General features: G+C 48.2%; 1 protein-coding gene across 33 annotated transcripts in view; it reads left to right on the plus strand.

The window, feature by feature from the left end:
* The window catches only part of GRAMD1B (GRAM domain containing 1B), a 260,660-nt gene extending 244,557 nt beyond the window's left edge, over nucleotides 1–16,103 (plus strand). For all 33 annotated transcript variants that reach the window (XM_078339731.1, XM_078339735.1, XM_078339732.1 and 30 more), the window contains 10 exons: nucleotides 173–362; nucleotides 2,215–2,358; nucleotides 3,324–3,442; nucleotides 3,722–3,864; nucleotides 6,288–6,391; nucleotides 6,980–7,183; nucleotides 8,241–8,331; nucleotides 12,220–12,327; nucleotides 12,619–12,736; nucleotides 15,937–16,103. In XM_078339731.1, the coding sequence (XP_078195857.1) occupies nucleotides 173–362; nucleotides 2,215–2,358; nucleotides 3,324–3,442; nucleotides 3,722–3,864; nucleotides 6,288–6,391; nucleotides 6,980–7,183; nucleotides 8,241–8,331; nucleotides 12,220–12,327; nucleotides 12,619–12,736; nucleotides 15,937–16,026 (1,311 nt within the window). In that variant the 3' untranslated portion in view covers nucleotides 16,027–16,103. The remainder of the gene's footprint in view (nucleotides 1–172; nucleotides 363–2,214; nucleotides 2,359–3,323; nucleotides 3,443–3,721; nucleotides 3,865–6,287; nucleotides 6,392–6,979; nucleotides 7,184–8,240; nucleotides 8,332–12,219; nucleotides 12,328–12,618; nucleotides 12,737–15,936) is intronic.
* The last annotated feature ends 5,439 nt before the right edge of the window (nucleotides 16,104–21,542 follow it).

The raw sequence follows: 21,542 nt of genomic DNA on the forward strand, positions 1-21,542 counted from the left end.
TTCCTACCCTCTCTGGCAGCTCTGGGGAAGGGCTTCGGAGCCTGACTGGCTTCACTCTCCAGCAACTGAGCAGGGAGTGTGAGAACTGCCAAGGCCAGATCCCTAATCTCCCTTTGGAGAGTATATCCAGACCAGGTTTCCCTAGTGGGTGACTCCTCTGTCTTGGCTCCAGTTTGATGGGCTGCCCCTGGAGGAGGAGGCACTGGAGGGAGACGGGTCCCTGGAGAAGGAGCTTGCCATCGACAACATCATGGGGGAGAAGATTGAAATGATCGCTCCCGTGAACTCGCCTTCACTGGACTTCAATGACAATGAGGACATCCCCACTGAGCTCAGTGACTCTTCTGACACACACGATGAAGGTGGGCATTTGAAAAAAGGTCTGCAGTGGCCCTTTCTCTATTTTGAAGGCTAAAAGGAGATCTCTATGTGGGGACTGGAGTTACTCTCTAGCTTCCTGGTGGAAAGATGGGAGCAGAGCTTCCACAACAAAAGGCGCCTGTTATCAGTATACATCCCTGTTTTCAGTTATTTGCTGTAGGAGCCTTTCATAGATAATGCTTTGTTCTATCATTTAGTCTTGTCACTAAATGTATCCCCTGTTGACATTGGCTTGCCTTGTGGCCCTGACCCTCACAGTCATGCAAGGCTAGGCAATGTTTATAAGCCACAAGGAAGGCACCAGTCAGCTGCTCCCTGGAAATAATTGGATTTTAACAGAAACGTTCTCAAGATAGCTGCAAAACTTGTTAATACCTCCACCGTGGGGTGTTTAGGCCCAGCTAGAAGAAAACGTGTTGCTGAGTCAAACAGGGTTTGGAGACTCCCTTGTTCCTTTAATTTTTGTAAGCAGGTAGTTTCTAACTTCATGCCTGCATAGGATTAGCTTCTAGGATCTCACTGGGGAACATGATGCTTCTTATCTTTCATGGAGAGAAGCCAAATTCTCAGCATTCACAAAATTGATTGGTGGATTTTCTCCATTGAATAAGTGATCTGTTATGACTAGTCAGCATATGAACGCAGTGCTCACTTGTGGATCTGTGGACACCTCTCCTAGGGGCCACCTGCAGTGGTTTTCTAACCTTTGGTTGGTTTACCCACCCCCATGTAGAGTCCAGGGCCAGCGCAAATGACTGCATAGGTTGGGTAATGCCTAATTCCAGGGTGCCATTCACATAAACTAAGGTGAACCCTCCCAGCGCTGCGCTTGTACAATGCCCATCTGTGCAGTCATAGGACTTGACCCTACAGGGTGCTTCAGAGTTCTCTGGTTTTTTCAGGGTCTTGGGGGTGCCAGAAATGTCAGCCTCCTCCTGAGATCACATACCCACCTATGCAGGTGCAATAATTAGGAACCGAGGGGTACCAAGGGCTTAGGGGAGCACTGAGGCCTTATCAGCGCACCTGTACCCTCAGGTGCATTCTCCTACAGCAGCTGGAAAATTCAGATTACAGGTGAAATTCTCTGGCTGGCAATATTCTGTATATGGACGCATTGATGTGCCGGGAGGGCTCTGCATCCCTGAGACTAAAGGAAGCTCTACTTCTGGAGTTCTCCCACACCCTGCTCTGTGTGCCGCTCGCTCATTTTGGTTTGAATCTTGTTTTGCGATATGATGAAGCTGTAATCCCAAGTTTAAAAGGGGAGTAGATGTATGTGGGCATCACGGTAGAAACAGAATGCGTTACAGAAGTGTAGTTAGGGATCACAGTCTGTTGGGATCACAGACTCACAGAGCCGAGTGAGTCTTCCAGATTAATTTATGTTCCCTCAAACACACCTTTGCCGTGGGTTACGGCTACAATTTGTTGTCAGAGGACGCTCTCAAAACCCCATTCTTTGGGTTTAGGCAACTTTGGGAAGTAGTCATTTATTTAAATTTTAGTCTAAGATCAATGGAATTAGGGAGGTTTGAAAGTGTGAAAGCAAATTGTACATTCCCAAACAAAGAATGAATGGGCAGAGTCTCAGCTAAAGGAAATGGTGTGCATCCCAGCAAATGAAAGAGACTGAAAGCGAAGTCGTAAACAATGGAGCCCGTGAGCTCAGCTGTCCTGCTCCACGGCCTCTCCATAACCTTGGTGGCCGTGCCCATGTTAGCTGGAGACATAAGTGCTCTTGGGAGGATGTCCCTCTGTAGTCACCTCCTGTCACCTATGCCTCCTGCCCCTCTGTAGTCACCGTCTACTTCCTGGTCCTCTCTTGTGCAGGGGAGGTCCAGGCCTTCTATGAGGACCTGAGTGGCCGGCAGTACGTGAATGAAGTCTTCAACTTCAGCGTGGACAAGCTCTACGACCTCCTCTTCACCAACTCGCCCTTCCAGCGGGACTTCATGGAGCAGCGGCGCTTCTCTGGTCTGTTTTGCTGGGGCTGAATCCCCCAACCCCCGCTCTCTGTCCTAGCTTCTTCCCTCTCTATATTTGCTTCCTTCCCTTCCTTATTCCTCTTCCTACACACCCTTCTTCCCTTGGTCACCTGATGGCCCAGACACCCTCTCTCCAGCCTTCTGCGGTGCTGGAGCTCCCTCAGGCCCCGTTGCCCTCTCTTTTCACCAGCACTGCAGCTTCACCCTTGCCCACTGCACACCAGCCCCTAAGACTGCCCTCACAGGGCTCACTGTCTAGTAAATCACAGCAGCTCTCACTCGCTGGCAGCACCCACTCTATGCCACTCACATGCCGTTATCTCATTCAGACCTCACAGCTACCCTGTGTGTAGGCACCAGTGAGGCTGCTGGAACTCACACTGTTAGTGCTTGCCTCACCTCATGCAGCTAAGGAAGAGCTAGGCCGGGCCTCACATCTACTATCTGGGGGTTCATGCTCTGACCCTCTGTGCTTCTGCCTCCTCCCCTTCCTCCAAACTCTTTCCACAGCAGGGAGTGCTAAGCATCCAGCTATGACAAAGCATTTGGGCATCAGCCATCCTGTGTGCCAAGAGGAGAGGGCATGCTCAGGGCATGGGGAGGTCATGGCTTAGAGGAGAGGACTTGTTCCCAAGGGACCCTCGCCACAGTAACACCAGTGTTGCCAGCACCCCGTAGGTGGCCCCAAGACCTCCTGTTCCAGCCCAAGGAACAATCAGCATTCTGGAGCCTTGTGTAGAATTTTGACAATGCTACAATGAGCCTCTTTCTGCTTCAACTACTCCTCCTCTTCCCACCCTCCCCCCGGGCCCTCAGGCTCCCATTGGCTTCCTTTTGGGGGCCAGGCAGTAGTAAGTTAAGCACAGTGAAGAAGGTCACTTGGAGAGGAAATTTGGATTGGGGAGGGGGCTCTGCCTTCCCCTCCCTCATTCTAGGGCTGTCCTCTACCCTTAGATATCATCTTCCATCCATGGAAAAAGGAGGAGAACGGAAACCAGAGCCGAGTGATTCTTTACACCATCACCCTTACCAACCCTCTGGCTCCCAAAACTGCCACTGTCAGGGAGACACAGGTGAGCAGAGCTGGCGGATGCACAGAAGAGTGGTCTGGAAAATCTGTGTTCTGTCTTGAAGGATTAAGGGCAGATGTCAGGAAGAAGTTTCAGGGCACAAGTGTCATTTTGCTCCAAAGTGCTGGTGACATCTTGCTCATTTAGATGCTGCTGATTCCAGTGATTCTGGTTCTTCTGTTCAGAAGTCGGGTGGGGTGGGCTTGGGGAGGCTGAAGAAGGTGCTTTTCCAAGTATCTTGCTCTTCCTCACTTTTGTCCAATGGACCTTTCCTGCCCGCAGACCATGTACAAGGCGAGCCAGGAGAGTGAATGTTACGTGATAGATGCCGAAGTCCTCACCCACGACGTGCCCTACCATGACTACTTCTACACAATCAATCGCTACACCCTCACCCGCGTGGCTCGGAACAAGAGCCGACTCAGGTGCAGTGTGTAGAGGGCCCTGTGCGGTCAGATGGGGGCCCCTACCTTAGAGAACATTCATGTGCTCTTGGCGGGGAAGGAGGAGGTGGGGTGTGCTTGGCTGCCCACTCTCTATTCTACCTTCTCTCTGAAGCCTTCTGAGGCTTACCCACCACCCTCTTTTGAAAGAGTTAATTATTCTTCCACTCTGTGCATCTTGTTAGTAAAACTTATATAGCTACTGCTATTTATTGGCTGTCTATGGCTTATATAGTATAGTATAGGCTATCTACATTCACCAGAGTCTTTAGAATGACTCAAGGAGGTAAATTTATCTTCATTTTTCAGATAAAACTGAGTTTCATATAAGTTAAGCAACTTTGCCAAGAGTCATGTCTCTAGTAGGCACTGACGCCCAGAGCTTGGTGTCGTAAACCTGTGCCCTGTCCACCATGCTGCATGCTAGACAGTGAGCTCCACAAGGGCAGGAATTCCATTCCACTCACACTTTATTCCCAGCACCCAACTGAGCCTGCACATATCAGAGTCCAGAGAACACCGATGGAATGAATAATTTGTTCTCGGCATTGTGGTGTGCTTCCAAAGGAAGGAAGAAATTTAGACCCTGACATTTTAAGAAACGTGTAGTCTAATTGAAAAGGCAAGACACGCACCCATTTGAAAATCATCAGACTGTTTACCTGTACCTTAGACCAAGTTCTGTTGGTTGTAAGGAGCCAAAAATTCACTGTTGTTCAAATAAAATTTGGTAAAAGGTTGCACAGAGATCTCTTGGGCATCAAGATGTGCACCTCAAGAAGGATCTTTGTGCTTCATGCCTGTATTCCCACACTTTGGGAGGCTTAGGCAGGAGGATTGCTTGAGCCCAAGAGTTCAAGACCAGCCTGTGCAATGTAGGGAGACCCTATGTCTGCAAAAAATAGAAGTTAGCCAGGAGTAGCAGCATGTACTGTAGTCCAGCTACTCGGGAGTCTGTGGTGGGAGGATCGCTTAAGCCCAGGAGTTTGAGGCTGCAATGAGCTATGATTGCACAACGGTACTCCAGCCTGGGAGACTGAGTAACACCCTGTCTCTTAAAAAAGAGATTTTAAAAGGGAGATCTTAAAAAATGCATCTTTTTCATTCTCTTGGTAATTTCTTTTGGGAGGTGCGTGTTCTGTGCTTCCTCCTGAACATGTACTCCTCTTTCAGCCTTCCTTCTCTTCCTCCTTCTTTTATTTCCCTTCCTTCTCTCTCCCTCTTGTTCTTATCCTTTCCTCCACAGTGCCTAGGTTTCTTAATTCTAGGTTCCTCAGATCTTCCAATCACATCTTTTCTCTGCAGCCATGCAGAGGTAGCTGGTTGACCTTGAACAGACCATTATAGGAAAGTGCTCATCCACAATCCAGTCAGCGGTTGTTGAGCTGGGGAGTGAGGTGTCTCCAAGTACCGGCTTTCTCTCATTGGAGGTGGCGTTCCTGAGGAGGGGGATGAGGCCGGGCTGGCAGCCTTAGTCACAGGTGGGATGGGTTAGCTGGTAGAATCTATTGACAGATGCAGATGAACCTAAGGGGGAGGCAAAGATGAACCTAAGGCGGGGGCAAAGAGCAGGGCTATTGCATAGGAGAGGAAAGATCTGATATTGCGGGAGGTATGGGCAGAAGTGCGACCAGTGACTGGGAGAGAGAATGCTTGGAAAAGAGCAAGAGCCGGTGAGGTCTGGGGTGTGGTGGAGAGGCAGGGCCGGCAGCAGATGATACTCTTTTTTTTTTTTTTTTTCCTGAGACAGGTTCTCATTCTCTTGCCTAGGCTGGAGTGCAGTGGTGCAATCATGGCTTACTGAATCTTCAACCTTAACCTTGCATTAGCTGGGACTACAAGCATGCCCCTGGCTAATTATTATTATTATTTTTAGAGATGGGGTCTCACTATGTTGCCCTGCATGACTGATACTTTTAAAGGTTACAGTAATAAAACCTCAGAGCTTGACTTAGACTTAAAAGGCTCTGGAGAAGGAGAGAAGGACCCTGACGAAAGGATGGGGCATCTTTCTTTCATTCAGTTTCTCAAAAGACTTGAACTTCAGGCAAGCCTTCCTTTGCCTGGCAGGCAGGCTACTGGACCTTTGTGAGACCCCTGAGGGGAAGCAGTGTGCCATCATCAGAGCTCTGGGGTCAGAACCCTAACTGTTAGCCTTTGCGCTCCTTAAATATCCTACACCCCAGTTTTCTCATCTGTGAAATGGTGATAGATCCAACAGTTCCACTGACCTCAGAGGGTGGTCATGGAGATCAGAAAATGTGATGGATGTGGAAGGACCTTTTAACTCATAAAATTTAGTACAAATGTGGAGCAACTTTGGCCTTAACCCCGAATTTCCTTTTCCCCAGCAGAGGCAGGTCTACCCAGGAAATGACCGATCTTGTTTCTGGCTTGCTCCTCAGGGTCTCCACAGAGCTGCGCTATCGAAAACAGCCCTGGGGGTTAGTGAAAACCTTCATCGAGAAGAACTTCTGGAGTGGGCTGGAGGACTACTTCCGCCATTTAGGTGAGCACAGAATCCTTGCCACTAGCTGGGCTGCAGAGACGGTGAGCTGCATAGCGGCTGCCCACCATTCTGGAGAATGGTATTGAGAATAGGGCAGAGACTGAAAAGGGAAGTAGTTTCATGAGGTTCCCACACCTGCTCCAGGGGTAGACACCAAATTTTGCATGTACGTGGACATGTGCATTTTTAAAGACTGTGTCTAGGATGTTTAGGAGATCATTTAGGGATCTATAACACCCCTCATTCCAAAAGGAACCACAGATCTGGTGATATAGGTGGTTCTGTGATGAGAAGTATCTGTAAAATGCCTGCGAATGCATCTATTTAGGAAGTGTGTATGCCCCAAACTGTATACACGAGGGTGTAGCTATTGGAAACACATGGTTCCTTACAATGTTGAATAACCCCAAAGGAGGGGTTTGACTGGGGCTAGGTGCCAGAAGAACCTCCCAAGGCTTGTGGGCATCCCTGAGGGTCATCAACCTGCCCAACCAACTTCCCAGAGTACAGAATAGAAAAATGTCCTGCAGAGAGTCTCATCTGGAGGGCTGAAGGTGGCCTCTCCTCTGGCCCTTTTGTCTCTGATAGAGAGTGAGCTGGCCAAAACGGAGAGCACTTATTTGGCTGAGATGCACAGACAGTCTCCCAAAGAGAAGGCCAGCAAGACTACGACAGTGCGGAGGAGGAAGCGACCCCATGCCCACCTGCGAGTCCCTCACCTAGAAGAGGTGATGAGCCCGGTCACCACGCCCACGGATGAGGATGTGGGCCACAGGATCAAACATGTGGCAGGTGTGTGCCAGGTGGGGACAGGTGGGGTGGGTGGGCTTTGGGCTGGAGCTGCATGCCCATGCCAAGGCACACACATGCACACTCATTTTGCATGTTGGGTATAATTTGTATGTAAGTCACTATAGCTGAGGCTCCCAATGCTCTGTTTCTCTTTGCTCTTTAACTTCCTCAGCCCCAGCTGAACCCATATGTTTCCTTTAATTAACAAAAGCTGCCTTTGTGTTGCCCTAGTTTCATGACTTACCTGCATAGGCTCAAGTATGAAGCTTCCAAGTTCTTGGGAAATACACTGAGGAGACACCAGAGCTCAGACCACAGAGGTTACCTTATTACACAAAGATCAGGGAGTCCAAGGCAGCCCGCTTCACTTCACCTCCATGGGCCAACCCAGGCTTGCCTCTCAGGCCATGGACTCCCTTAATATTTCTTCCTCTTCCCACCCCACCATTCACATCCTTGTCTTTGCTGAATCACGGAAACCTGGGGCTCTAAGGGGCCTTAGAGACTGACTAATTGAGCTGGATAGGGACAGGGGAGGCAGAAGAAGAGGGGGAGAATGGAGGAAGAGTGTCAGCCTTCTGCATGCCCCCAGCTTCACCTCTAGCACTTCCGAGTTATGTGTTTTGCATTTAAGATTTCTGACTGGCATTGCATTTGAGTAAAGTGACTCTCAGAGAGCTTACATGACTTGTCCACTGTCATGTAGCTTACTAGGAACAGAGCCAGAGCCAGAAGCCAGCTGTCTTTAGTCCTGCCCCAGTGCTACGTCCCCTCCCATAGCTGAAGATCACTTTGTCTCAGGAATGTATATCCTAGTGACATGGGCCTGTTGATTTTCTCATTTGTTCAGTGATCACCTGACCCAACCCATGACCTTGTCCTTGAGGATTTTACCTTCTCCTCTTGGAGAGCTGGCAGTATCTGTCATAGCGTTGCTGTCACAGTGTCCTGGACATTTTTTCATCCATCTCTGAAGTTTGCTGTTTGACCAGTGTCCCGCCAGCAGTTGTTGGACTTGTGGGTCACCATGGTGATGGTCTCTATATTCTCCCCACAGGTTCCACGCAGACGCGACATATCCCTGAGGACACTCCCAATGGTTTCCACCTGCAGAGCGTGTCCAAGCTGCTGCTGGTTATCAGCTGTGTGTAAGGGACTCCAGGTTCTCCTCCCCTGCCCTCACCACCTTCCCTTTCTAGCCTGGTACCTTAGCCCTCGTCTCTTGAAGGATCTGAGCACCCTTGCTGTTTTCCCTGTTTCCTCCTTTGTCCTCTAGTCTTCTCTGTCTGGACTGGTTGCTCTGCCTGCTGCTTACCTCTTTGCTTCTTTTTCTCTGCTTTGTTCAGCATTTACTGTATGCTAGGCTTTCAAAAGGAAATGCTTCATGCAGCATCCATACCCTTCAGGGATTCAGTTTCAAGTGGGTGAGAGAGACAGAACATTCAAAACTCCTGCACAGATGGTGAAATGCTAACAGAGAGATGCTACAGGGCATTTTAGGAGTCCATTTGTTCATTAGATGTTCTGGGCATCTGCTCTGTGCCAGGCACTGGAACTGTGCACTCACGGAGCCCACACATTGGCAGGGTAGCCAGACAAAATCAATGCCTACAATACAGAAAAAGTGGGTGCTTATTTTAATGTAGACTGTTTATAATAATTGCTATGACATGATAAAACAGCAGGCTCAGTAACTTGCATAGAAAGATGCTGTCCTAGGGAAAAATAAAGACAAAAGAAATGAAGACGTAGGATGGAAGAACACAGTTAGCTATCTGAGGAACGGGGCCATGCCGCCGCCTGCCCAGGGCTTTATCCATTTTGAGCAGCTAGGACATCTAAGGACAGCTCTTCCACTTGGCTCAGCCCACAGCATGGTCCCATGGGTGTATGCTTCCAGAGTGTGGGGCATGGGTGGGTGGGAGCACTGCAGCTGGCCAAATGCGTGCACAGTGCACACTGCTGTTCGCTGTACACCAGTTTGCTTCCAGTTCAGTCTTGTTTCTGTGACCCCGGCCTCACTGAAGCATTCTCAGGAGGCAGAGGCAGAGCACAGCCTCACCCTCAGGGAACTCTGAAGGAAGCCCAGTAGTGACATGGTCAGATCTGTACTAAAGAGAAAAATCACTCTGACAACAAAATATCGGGTGGATTGAAGGAGCAAAGGGAGGTCAGTCAGGGTGAGCTGTGAGATCTAGGTGAGAGCAGCTGTCAGGCTGAAGGCCTGGAGCTGGGAGATCCTGGAAGGCAAAGACTCATCACCTATCTGGTTATGTAGGGAAGGATGATGAACTACTGATTCAAGGGACCGCAAATGGTCATGTCATTACAGAAATCTGGAATTGAGCAAAGCATTTCCAGAGAAGATGTTAACAGTTCCAGGTATGTCTGAGGTGCCATAGGTTATTCAGGAAGAGGTGACAGGTATGTGCCGATGTGGTTCTGGAGCTCAGGTGACAAGTGTAGGCTACAGTCACTGCTTAGTTATCTATAGCACTAAAGCCATGGTGTGAATGAAACCATCCATAGAGAGTATAGAGTGTGACAAAGAAGACAAGGCCCGGGACGACCCTGGGGACCACTTAAAGGATGGGAAGTCACGAGGAACGTACAGTGGACTCTCACCAACTTTAATATGTCACGTAAAAGTGGATGCAATATTCTTCTTATGACAGCATAAGAAATGAAGACATTATCACAAAATTAAAAACAAAAGCAACTGTAAAACTAGTAAAAGTCACACTTTGCAACGTCCATCTAATGTGCTTCATGCCATTGTTCTGTTAAGTTAAATCTCTTTCTTGTATTGGATTTCGGTTGCTAGAGCACTGTAACCTCAGGTTAGTTCTGTGTTTAAAGCTCTGTCTGCATTTTGACTTTAAGTAGAGAAGGCCTGCACCCCTAAACAAATTGTATAGCATGTTTAACTGTTTGGTTTTGTTAAGTTTAGAATGATCAGACTTTCTAATTCAGTGTGACAGGATCCAGGCCAAGTGTCTGCAGACAGCCTGCACGTGGGATGGGCTGACACAGCATAGCTTGCCCTGTGTTTGGCAGGCTCCTGTCCCCACAGGCCTGCTCCAGTGTGACTCAGCCACCTCCTTTCTCTGTTTAGACAGCCGTACAGCCTTCACTCAGCCAGCACACAGGGGTATCCCCTGACCTTCACTTAGCACAGACAGGATAGCAAACATAAACCCAAATGCAGGCACCAAGATCAGGAGCAGGATGTGCTGAAGAGGTGGGTGTTCAGATGACCCAGTGTGTGCTGATAAAATTAAAGGCCGTGTCATTGAAATTCAACAGAAAAGTTTTTAAAGGCCTTGCAGACAACTCAGAGAGGGCTGAGAACACAGCTGAGTAGCCCCCAAAATTTGTCAGTTTAAGGAAGACTACCTTCCACAGTGCCAGAAGCACAGATGAGAAACAGTACCACTTGCACAGGCACACACTTTGAAAAGCCTAAGGCATAACATAAGCTTCGCTTTTTTTTTTTTTTGCTAGTCTTTTATCCAACTCTGTTTATCTCTTTTTTTTTTTTTTTTTTTTTGGAGACAGGGTCTCACTGTCTCCCAGTCCGGAATGCAGTAGCACGATCTCAGCTCACTTTAACCTCCACCTCCCAGGCTAAGGCAATCCTCCTGCCTCGGCTTCCCTAGTAGCTGGGACCACAAGTGCATGTCACCATACCCAACTAATTTAAAAAAACTTTTTTTGTAGAGAAGGGGTTTTGCTATGTTGCCCATGCTGGGTTTGAACTCCCCAGCTTAAGCAATCCACCAACCTCAGCCTCCCAAAGTACTGGGATTACAGGCGTGGGCCACTGTGCCCAGCCTATCTTCTCATGTTTTTTGTCATCTTCTCTCTTCTTATGTGTGTCTACATCTTCTCTGTTAATGATAAGAGCTACCCTTTGTATAGGGCCTATGGTGTGCCTGGATATTTTACAATATATGCCCTTTCATCTACAGAACAGCCCCAGTAGAGTAGGTATTATTGTCCCTCTGTCGGAGAAGCTAGGAACCTTAATCAAAAGTTAAGAGGTTTTTAAGTGATGAGCCAGGGTTTGCATCCAGTTTTGTGTGTCTCTGGATCCTCTCTACCCACGATGATATCCTCATCTCTCCATCCTATGAGCTTGTTATACAATGATGGTTAGGCAGCCAGTGCGGCTGAGAGGAGGGAATTTCTGCAGTCTCTCTGTGACTTCTCATTCCTCATAGCCCCTCCAGCCCCTGGATGATCCTTGCCTCCCCCATCTCTCACCAAGTCTGACCCAGACTCTGGGAAACCTCAGCCTGTCTCCATGACCTCTGCCAGGTGGTATGAGGTTGAGGCAGCTTGCGGGAAGTTCTGCTAACATCTGTAAGCAGCATCATGGGCAGAGATAGGGACCCACTGGAATTCCTCCTTCAGTCTCACCCTTCAGTTATGTCCTAAGTTTGGGTTGGTGGGGGGAATCTTTTCTCAGTTTAGCTCCCATGAAGTACTAAGAATCTGTCCCTTGTTGCTTTCTCATGCCCTGTTCTTGCTGGGTCTCCTCATCTGTTGTGTCTTTGCTTCTAGTATTTTTTTCTCATATACTCTCACTTGCTCCCAGCTTGATTTTCAGTGCAGTTTTCCCTTTCCCCACACTCGCCTTTTCTAACCTCTGCCTCCTCCCCATTTTTCTTCCTTGCTCCCATTAGGATCTGTTTCAGGTACTGGCTCTATGATTACTGTTTTACCCCCTCATCTCTTTTCCTTTCCACCTTACCTCTCTTCCCCCAGGTGCCCAGGTTCTGGGTACCTGTGCATCTCTCCTTTCTAGTGCCTTCATCCCATGCCCCTCTCCATGGCTCTCCTGCTGTATCCTGGCCCTTCCAGATTAGGCTGCTTCTCTCTCTCCCCCTTGCCGCGTGCCTCTGGCTCACTCACTCACTGCAATGCTTTGGATGGCCCACCGGTCAGGGACAGCAGCCTCTGGGATGGGGGATGTTCCGTTTTGTCACAACATCTCACTGCTGTTGCTTTTCTTGCCCATGTCTCCTTCCTAGTCTGGTGCTGCTGGTCATCCTTAACATGATGCTCTTCTACAAACTCTGGATGTTGGAATATACCACACAGACCCTCACTGCCTGGCAGGGTCTAAGGCTCCAGGAAAGGTAATCCTGGCCTGATCCCCTCACCTCCACCCCCATCCCACCCAGTGCCATTGGGACTGCCTCACTACCCTTGCCCAAGGGATAGCCCTCTGGGAAGAGCCCACGGAGAAACTCAGAATCTGTCCCTATAGCTTCAGCCCACTTCTGATCTGGGGCATAGGGGAACCAGGGCCAGTGAGCAGAGGACAAAGCACTCTGATGTGACTCTTTGTCCTTTAGGGGTCTGGGAGCACAGGACAGTTCGCTGAGCATAACTCCAGCTGCTGGGGTACCCCTTCTTCTACCCTACAGGTTACCCCAGTCTCAGACAGAATGGGCCCAGCTCTTAGAGTCCCAACAAAAGTACCACGATACTGAGCTCCAAAAATGGAGGGAGATCATCAAATCCTCAGTGATGCTCCTTGACCAGGTGAGATGCCCCACCTTCTCTGCTTGCCTTGGTCTTTGGGAGAGGGGACTCCTTCCCTTATGCTCTGAGAAAGATCCGTGTCTCTATCACCACCCTCCAGACTTCTCCCTGCAATTCATTCTTCTTCCAGGCCATGCATTGTTGTAAAAGGGAAACCATCCTTGAAGGGGCTGCTAGAAATGCAGGTGTATTCTAAAAAAAATTATACCAATAAAGACCCATTGAATTTGCAACAGGAAAGTTGTGGGTTAGATGGAAGGAGGACTAATTTTATTTTTTTAGTAACACAGAACCATCTGACAGGCATTTAAACAGAGAACCACCGCCCCCCGCCCCGCCCCGCCCCGCCCCAGCAATCCTTTTACAGAGATTTGTCTTCCCAGAGGACATGTCTGAGGTTTTCAGGTGTATACCGCCCCCCTCTGACAGTCAGTGGCACTGCACTGATGGTCTGGGAGGGTGACTGCACTTTGTCTGCTTTCCATAGCATCCTCTTTGTCGTACAGTTCGCCTGTATTCTCCCGCCCAAAGCTAGATCCAACTATTTTGGGAAATCATCCTGAGGCAAAATCAATAATTATTTAGTTTCCTTGGGGGAGGGAGCTTACTACTTCCCCAGGATATTTTAGTATTTTATAAAACGTACCTCCACACAGCTTCCTAGAGAGCGGGAACCTGCCTTTGCTGTGCAAGAGAATTATTAGGAAAATATTAGACTCAGGATTTACCTTGCTATGCAACAGCTTCTCTCCATGAAGAGTTGTCTTTCTGACATTTTGTGACCAGCCAGAGCTGAGATGGCACCCCAGCCTTGCCATTAACTAATTTTGTGACCCTCAGCAAGGGACCTTGAGCTTCCGTTTCTTCATATATGAAATAGAAATTGTAGATGTAGCTTCACGGAACTGTCATCAGGATTTGATGGCATGTGAGCAGTGCTCATTAATATTAAACTTTATTTCATTGTATTGTTTGATTTTAGCTCTAAGGAAAAAAAAAGGAGGCTTGGCGTGGTGGCTCACACCTGTAATCCCAACACTTTGGGAGGCTGAGGAGAGAGAATCACTTGAGGTCAGGAGTTTGAGACCAGCCTGGCCAACATGGAGAAGCCCTGTCTCTACTCAAAATACAAAAATTAGCCAGGCATGGTGGTGCATGGCTATAATCCCAGCTACTTGAGCAGCTGAGGCAGGAGAATTGCTTAAACCCAGCAGGTGGAGGTTTCAGTGAGCTGAGATTGTGCCACTGCCCTCCAGCCTGGACAACAGAGTGAGACTTTGTCTCAAAAAAAAAAAAAAGAAAGAAAGAAAGTAAGGGAAAAGAATCTTAATGTAGCTATGAGGACCCAGTTGAATGTGTTTAGCTTTGTTGCCGCACTTAAGGAGGGCATATTATTTTTAACCAAAAGAGGACAAAAAGCATAGTGAGTAGTTTGGAAACCCTGTCATTTCAAGAAGGGTTGATGGAATTGAAGGCAAACCCAGGAGAAGGGAATGTGGGGGGAGGAGAACAGGGTGGTCTTCAGAAAACCAGGCCGACAAGTGTCGAGTTTTACTGGAAAAGTCCAGAGCACTGAACTGGGGCTAGAAGTTTAAGAAAGTAATTTTTTTAAAAGTCATCAAATGCAGACAACTTGTGGTTAATGCTGTCCAGCAGCAGAACAGGCTACTGTAGAGAACTGAGATTCCAACATTGGAAGTGCTCAAGGGGCGACCAGATGATGGCGGATAAAGAACTTATAAATTAAATTGGGGCAGTTGGACTGGATGACCCAGAGATCTCTTCCATCTCTAGAACCCTCTTTCAGAATGGGCCCCCTTAACTTGAGGGTTTGGGGCTGTCAGATTTATAGCTTAGTGGACCCTATAAGTATTAAGAAAGTTGTTTTGTTTCAAACCCTTTAAAAGTAAATTGTAAAAGAACAGAATGAGCCCCTCCTCTGTCTTGAGCAGAAGATATAAAATAACCAGAGAGAAGAAAGTGGTAGATTCAGCAGAGAGACCAGACTTTTCCCAAATCCATAACCATTGACCCCAGAAATGTTGGCTTATGTTGTAACAGAGGAGTTACAGAGACAGTATTTAAATATGTGAGTATTTAACTGTGTGGTGGTATGACGGACCATTTTTGAATTCCGCTGGGCTCCATTCTAGTCTTCCATTTAGACTGCAACCTATGACCTAAAAATGTTAATTTACTGATATGGGTACCAACTAGGAACCTACTCACTTTTCTGCCTGGTGCCCCCGGGTGTACAAGGGAAGGATTAGACGCTGTTCTAGTCCCAGCAAACATGAAACCTAGCAATGAAAGATGACTGCAGTCCAGAGCCCGAGTGTGTGCTGTGTGAGCGACCACAAGGGAGAGGGATGACTGGGAGCTGGAGAGAGTCTGGGTTTGTTCTGAGCCTTAGCAGATGAGTGAGATTGGAATAGGCAAGAGTGCAAAGATTCCCAGGCAGGGCGAACAGTGTGGCTAAATGTACAAAGACAGGCATGTGGTGTATTAAGGATCAACAGAGAAACCGGATGAAACAAGTGGATTAAGTCAGTGGCAGCCTGAGAGGCTCTTTGTAGCGGCTGAATGCTTCGAGAGAGTTCTTGATTCAGCACTGAGACCCAGTAAGCCCTACCCAAGGGCTTACCCATGCTCGATTGTCTGTCTCCTTTCTTTCTTTTTTCCTCTCATTTTTTTCTTTTCTTTCTCTCTCCATCTCCCTTTCCCTCTCTCTCTTTCTTGCCCAGGAGACAGGGTCTTGCCCAGGCTGGAGTGCAGTGGTACAGTCACAGTTCACTGCAGTCTCAAACTCCCAGGTTCAAGCCATCTTTCCACCCCAGTCTCCCAAGTAGTTAGGACTACAGGTGCACATCACAAGGCCTGGCTAATTTTTAGATTCTTTATAGAGATGCATCTCTCTATGTTGCCCAGGTTGGTCTGAAACTCCTGGCCTCAAGCAATCCTCCCACCTCCGCCTCCCAAAGTGCTGGGATTACAGGTGGGAGTCATGGCGCCCGGCATGACTGTCCCCTTTCTGTTTGAAACTGCCCTGAGAACCACCCTTGCTTTAGGTGCCTGACTCTTGTCAGCTGCACGGCATAGTTGGAGGCCTGCTCTAGGTGAGTGTGGGGAGAGGGCTGCTAGGTCAAGAATCCCACTGAAAGCACAAACCCAGGCCTGGGGTGGGGTTTTCTGTCTTGCAGATGAAGGACTCGCTCATCAACCTTCAGAACGGCATCAGGTCCCGTGACTACACGTCGGAAAGTGAAGAAAAGAGGAATCGCTATCATTGACAAGGCAGGAACAGGGTGACTGCAAGAGGCCTGTGCAATACATGTACATAGACCATATAAATATATATATATAAATATATATATATACAGAATATAAATATATATATTATATACAGATTTTAAAACAGAGATAATGCCTATGTACCAGGGAGAAGGAGCGGGACCTCCCGCCCCCTGTGCTGGCCGGAGCAGCGTTTTCCTATGGTGGAGTGGCTGAGGAGGGCAGGAACCGCCTCTCAGCACTGACCTCCCCTGATCTCCCTCCTCCCACCCTCTGTTCCCCACCCCTTCCCTTGCTGGCCATTCTTGGCTCTTAGAAAGGAAATGTTGTTGAGCCAAAGTTATGCCCGTGAAGACCTTAGGATGTCAAAAAGAAGTCTCAAGTGGGCATTGCTTAAGGTGCTTCATTCCCTAATCCCCTTTTGATTTGTTTCCAAAATAAAAGAGAATCTTTTCTTCCCTACCCCAGGCTTCCCCAGGCGTTCTCTTGGGAACACAGAAGCATCAAGGGAGCCCAATCTAAACTCACAGGGTTGGCCACCCACTTGATCTAGACTGTACTGAGCATCAGGTGGAGAGGATGCTTGGAAAGCTAGGAAGGCTGCATTATGGGGTGGCAGGCTCCCGAGACTCGTGTTCTGAAGGATACTCTCCTCCGTCACCCCTGCACCTTCCTCCGACCTGTGTAGGGTGTGGACCCAGTAAGGGCTGGGAATTTCTAACCCCACCCGCTTTCTCTCTGGTCTTCTCCCAGGCTGGATCTGGGCAAAGTGTCACTTTTTAGTGCCTAAATTCCTATTGTTTCTCTGTGCCCTAAGAGCACATTGTTTATTAGCCAGGGTGGAGCATTTTCGACCTTGTTAAACCTCTTTTAGTGCAAGTCAGGTCTATGGCTCTGCAGCCTTAGCTTGGAGCTGTCAGTGTGATTTCCAGGATGAGTCAGGGTGTGCTGGGCCCTCCAGGATTTGAAAGAGGGAGGGAAAGCCCTCACCACATCCAGGGTTCAGGGTCTACCCACAGAACACTGTGAGTGGTGAGCACCAGAATGGGTAGCCAGCATCATTTGTTCTTGGAACAAACCAGCATTAGCCAATGGAGACAGTTGTCTGAGACAGTTTGCATGTGGAAAAAGCATCTAAGCCATTGGAAGGACTTGGCAAAGGTGCGTGTGTTTGGGCAGGAAAAGGCCAAGTGAAATCTATGTCACCAGGGAGCCATTCCAAATCCTGAGTTTCTCAGACTTGGGAATGGGGATTCTGGCAGGGGATGGAGTACAAATCCTGCTCTGGTCTCTGGCCCCAGAGAGGTGTAAGATCATTAAAGAGTAGAAGACATTAGCTCTAAAGAGTGAGACATTCAGGGCCTTTTCAACACTGGCCCAGCAGCGCCATGCATTTATCTGAATTTACAGGGCCCTATGGGCACACTCATCATCCCTCATACACTAAATACTATTTCTTCATAACATGACCGAAAGAGTCCCACCAGCTCCAGGCAGAGCTTGTGGAGTTGCATGAAACAGTCACAGCCAGTTTGGCATGAAGAGCTCTTCAGGCTTGCTTGTTCTTCTCCTGGGCTTCTTAATGCAGGTGCAGAAGGAGCCCCAGATGTCCCAGAGGTCCTAGGACATCAGCCCAAAGGACAAATGATTTTATCACTCATTTACCCCCAAAGATAAAGTTGTATTTTTCTCTTAGAATGGCCTTTGACTCCCTTTGGCAATGACAGTTTTTGACTTTTCCATGTGAGAATAAGGCCTTGGTATTTCTCTAAGGGCAGGATCAGAATACAGAAAGGTCCAAGCCCAGATCATCCTCCAAGGGAGGAGGATGAGAAGGCTCCAGGTCATCAGCTAGAGTAGATATTCCTCCCCCAGAGGAGGAGATGGGAGGAAATGCAGTTTCATATAATCCCTGTGAAGAGTACATATGCCCACCAGCCAGTGGATCCTTGTTCGTTCTTGTCCAGGACCTTGGGCAAGGGACACTGGAAGGGATCAAGGGTCATGGGCCCTGAGCCAAAGAAGGAGGCATGGTACAGATTGCTGGAAGTCTCCCCCTGGACGCAGCCAGAAGCCAAAACTACTCCCAGGAAAATTTTGAATGCAAACATTGTAAATTTTTGAATTTCTTTCATATGTAATTGTTCTGAAGATATTTAATTATTAAAGGTGCCGTGGTGGGACCTTCAGGATGACTTAAAAAGAGTTCTCTGCTGGGAGTCGAGTGACAGAGCAGACGTGGCCACAGGGAGTTGTTTTGTGTCTGCTTTACCTCTCAAAACTATTCTTAGGAGGAGGAGGTGGCAGAGAAGGCGGTACTGAGTATGTCAGAAGAACCCTCCTGGTTTTTTAGTGATTTGAACCCAGTAGACAATGTGTGCATATAGGGAATGGCCTTTAAGAATCATGGATTTCTTGTGGGCTCTCTCTGTTCTAATAATTTTTTGACTATCACACCAGAAGAAAACCAACAACTCTATTTGTTCCCAAACAAAATCTCTTTCCCCTTAGTCAATAACTTGTGAAAGAGATGTTAACTCAACCTTGCAGATAAGTGAAACAAATAAATAGCATTGTATTCCTGGCCAGTAGCCTGGCTGGTTGATGTCTGCAAGAGCATCAGAATCACTACTTCTTATGTAATTTCTTCCAGCCAGTGCTTTTTTTTGGTTTTTATTTACTGGGGACACACAGAAGTCTTTCTGTAATGATTTAAGTGGTAAAATGTTTGAGAATTTATACTCAATTTTGAAGAATTTGCAGTTTTGAACCAGGTGAAGAACAGCTATAGGATGTAAAGTTTCATTACATCTTACTGTGAAAGAATTGACAAGCCTGGTCATCCACCTCTCTGGAGACAAGAGGATTACATCTCAGGCCAGCAAGATCAGCTGCATGAAACTCTGTGTAAGAGCACTGCACTGACAGTTGGGAGACCTGGGCCTGGGTTCTGACTCTTCCATTGAGGAAGCTCTGTGGCTTTGGGCAAGTCAGTCCCCTTCTTTGAGCTTCAGTATCCTCCTGTCACAGGAAGGAGTTGGGCTAGATCATCTTTAAGGTAGGTTCTAGCTTTGACATCATCTTGTGGGGTAGGCCAGAGGTTGGGAAGGTTGGGTGGACTTTGTCAGTTGCTCTTCCAGGAGGGAACAAGCCCAGAAGCTGAAGCTTCCCTGTATTTAGAGGCGTGGTGGGGCAGTATCTGCGTTAAAGTTTATTCTTTAAGTGGCTAGGAGGGCTGGGGAGGCCCAGTGGTGCGGAGAGAGAGAGATCAAGCTTGATGTATTGCTCAGTGTTCACCTGGAAGGGTTTCTGCCTTCTTTGGCCTAGCTTGCAAAGGGATCTTCCTTTGGACTTTCTTGGGAGAACATTCTTTCCGATGGAGCCCATCTTCTGTCTCTAGGCTCTGTGAAGCCTTTCATCTATCTATCCTTCATCCTTATTGGTAGAAGAAGCAGTGGAGAGAAGCTATTTCTGGTTGTAGCACTTCTCTTTTGTCTAGATGGGGTTTGGATTCAGTATGAAGCTTTGGCTAAAACCCTTGGGTTGCCTTAGAGCACTGACACTAGGAATCTGGAATGACATGGGGAGGACCAGGAGAGATGAAGAGGAATGCTTTGTGAGAAGTGGATTCTCTCTGTGTCCCTGCCCCCCACCCAAACTTGAACTATACCTATTACAGTTCCAGGATGAGGTCCTGGAGAAAGGACTAAGGGAAGTATCTTTCCGGATGCTTGTCATCCCAGAAGGGTACTTTCTGTGCCATACCATGCCACTTCTTTAAGCTCTGCAGGGCAGCCAAAGCCAGCCCTTCTCTCCTACTGCCCTCAGGAGAAATAGCACTCTTCTCCCTTCCCCCAGATGGCAGGGCTCTGGTCTCCCTACACCTCATACCCTGCCTGCCTTCTCCAGGAGGAATCTCCAGGGACCCTTCCTGACTCTCCCCATCCTCACCACTTGTCTCTAGGCTATGGGACAATCATCCCATTCACTGCTTGACATCCTTGATTTTTATTCCCCCAACCTCCAACATGTTGGCCTCAATCCCCTCTACCTGTTTTCTTCCAGAAGATGCATTTTGGGTCTGAGAGGAGCATTTTCTTGGAAGGCCATCTTTTAAGGTCTCTGCTTGCTTCCATGGTGCAGAGCAGGGATTTGCACACGGTTTTGAGAGCTCCCTTCCCACCTCTCTGCCCAGCCTTTTAACCTCACTTCTGCTCTGGTCATGGCTGTGAAGGGCCCAGCCAGATCCCTGTTTTGATGTTCTGTGCGACAGCTCCAGGGTCTTGTGACTCGAGATCCTCAGCAGACCTCGGGGCCCGGACTGGAGTCTTGGCTGCTGATGAGCAGCACCTTGCCTGCCAAGAGGAGCTGATGCTGGACGATCTCCCCAACTTCTGAAGGCTTAAAGAACATTGTCATTTTCAGCCCTCCTTGCTTCTCTCAGTACAATAAGATATTGCAGAAGCAAAATGGTGGCCTCTGCTCCAGGCAAGGCAGCTGGCTCTGTCTGGGCATCGGCCTGGGGCTTGGATGCCATGTGCTGAGATTGCATAGTCAAAGCAGCCATTTTTGCCAACAATCGCTTGTGGCTCCCCACATTTTCCTCCCCTGCTCTCAAGGGCCAGACTACTCTCTGCATGGACCAGACCATCTTCCCAAACCCATGGTGCTTTTTCCCCCAACTCAACCTAGACTCCAAGGTGGGGAGGGATGGGTCAGAGGCCATAGTGGCCCCTGGATAATCCTGACATGGGGTGGAGTAGGGTGAGGCAGAGGGTGCAGCCCCAGCATCTGCACTGGGCCATCTATGGGAAAGAACGCAGGTCGACTGCAGTTGAGTTGTCTGCCCGTGTGTATTTGGATCTATAACTGTACTTTGCCTGGCGCTGTGCGCAAGGTTGGAACACTTACTGCTAGTACCTAGAAACACACAAGGCTGCCCAGCCAAATCTTAATGTAAAGTAGCTAGAGCCATGGAAGTACAGTATGAATTAAAAAGAAAAAGTATTGAACTACAAAAATAAATGGTGTGTGTGTTTATTGCTTGATTTATGAGTGCTCATCACCTGGGATGTTTCTGGTCGTCCCAGATAGGGTCACAGCAAGACCTGAAGGCATGTATGTAGGCATGCTTGTATACACACACACACACACACACACACACACACACACACACACACACGCACATAGCCATCCACCTTCTCACGGGACGGAGGCCGCCTGATCAACTGGAATGGATAAGTTTTAGAGTCAGATCTGAGTCTTTACCAACTTTGTGACCTTCCGCCCCATCTATCAATCCAAGTCTCAGTGTTTCAGAGATAATACACTTAAAAAACACATAGTTCTTAGTATACAGCTGGTATTCTAAAATATAGATAAATACATACATATAAATATAAATAGATATATATATTTGAGATGGTCTCACTGTCACCCAGGCTTCAGCCTTGATCTCCTGAGCTCGTGTGCCTCCCACTTCAGCCCCCCGAATAGTTGGGGTTACAGGCACACA

This window comes from Callithrix jacchus, chromosome 10 (genome assembly GCF_049354715.1).
Source record: "Callithrix jacchus isolate 240 chromosome 10, calJac240_pri, whole genome shotgun sequence".
NCBI classification, from domain to species: Eukaryota; Metazoa; Chordata; class Mammalia; order Primates; family Cebidae; genus Callithrix; species Callithrix jacchus.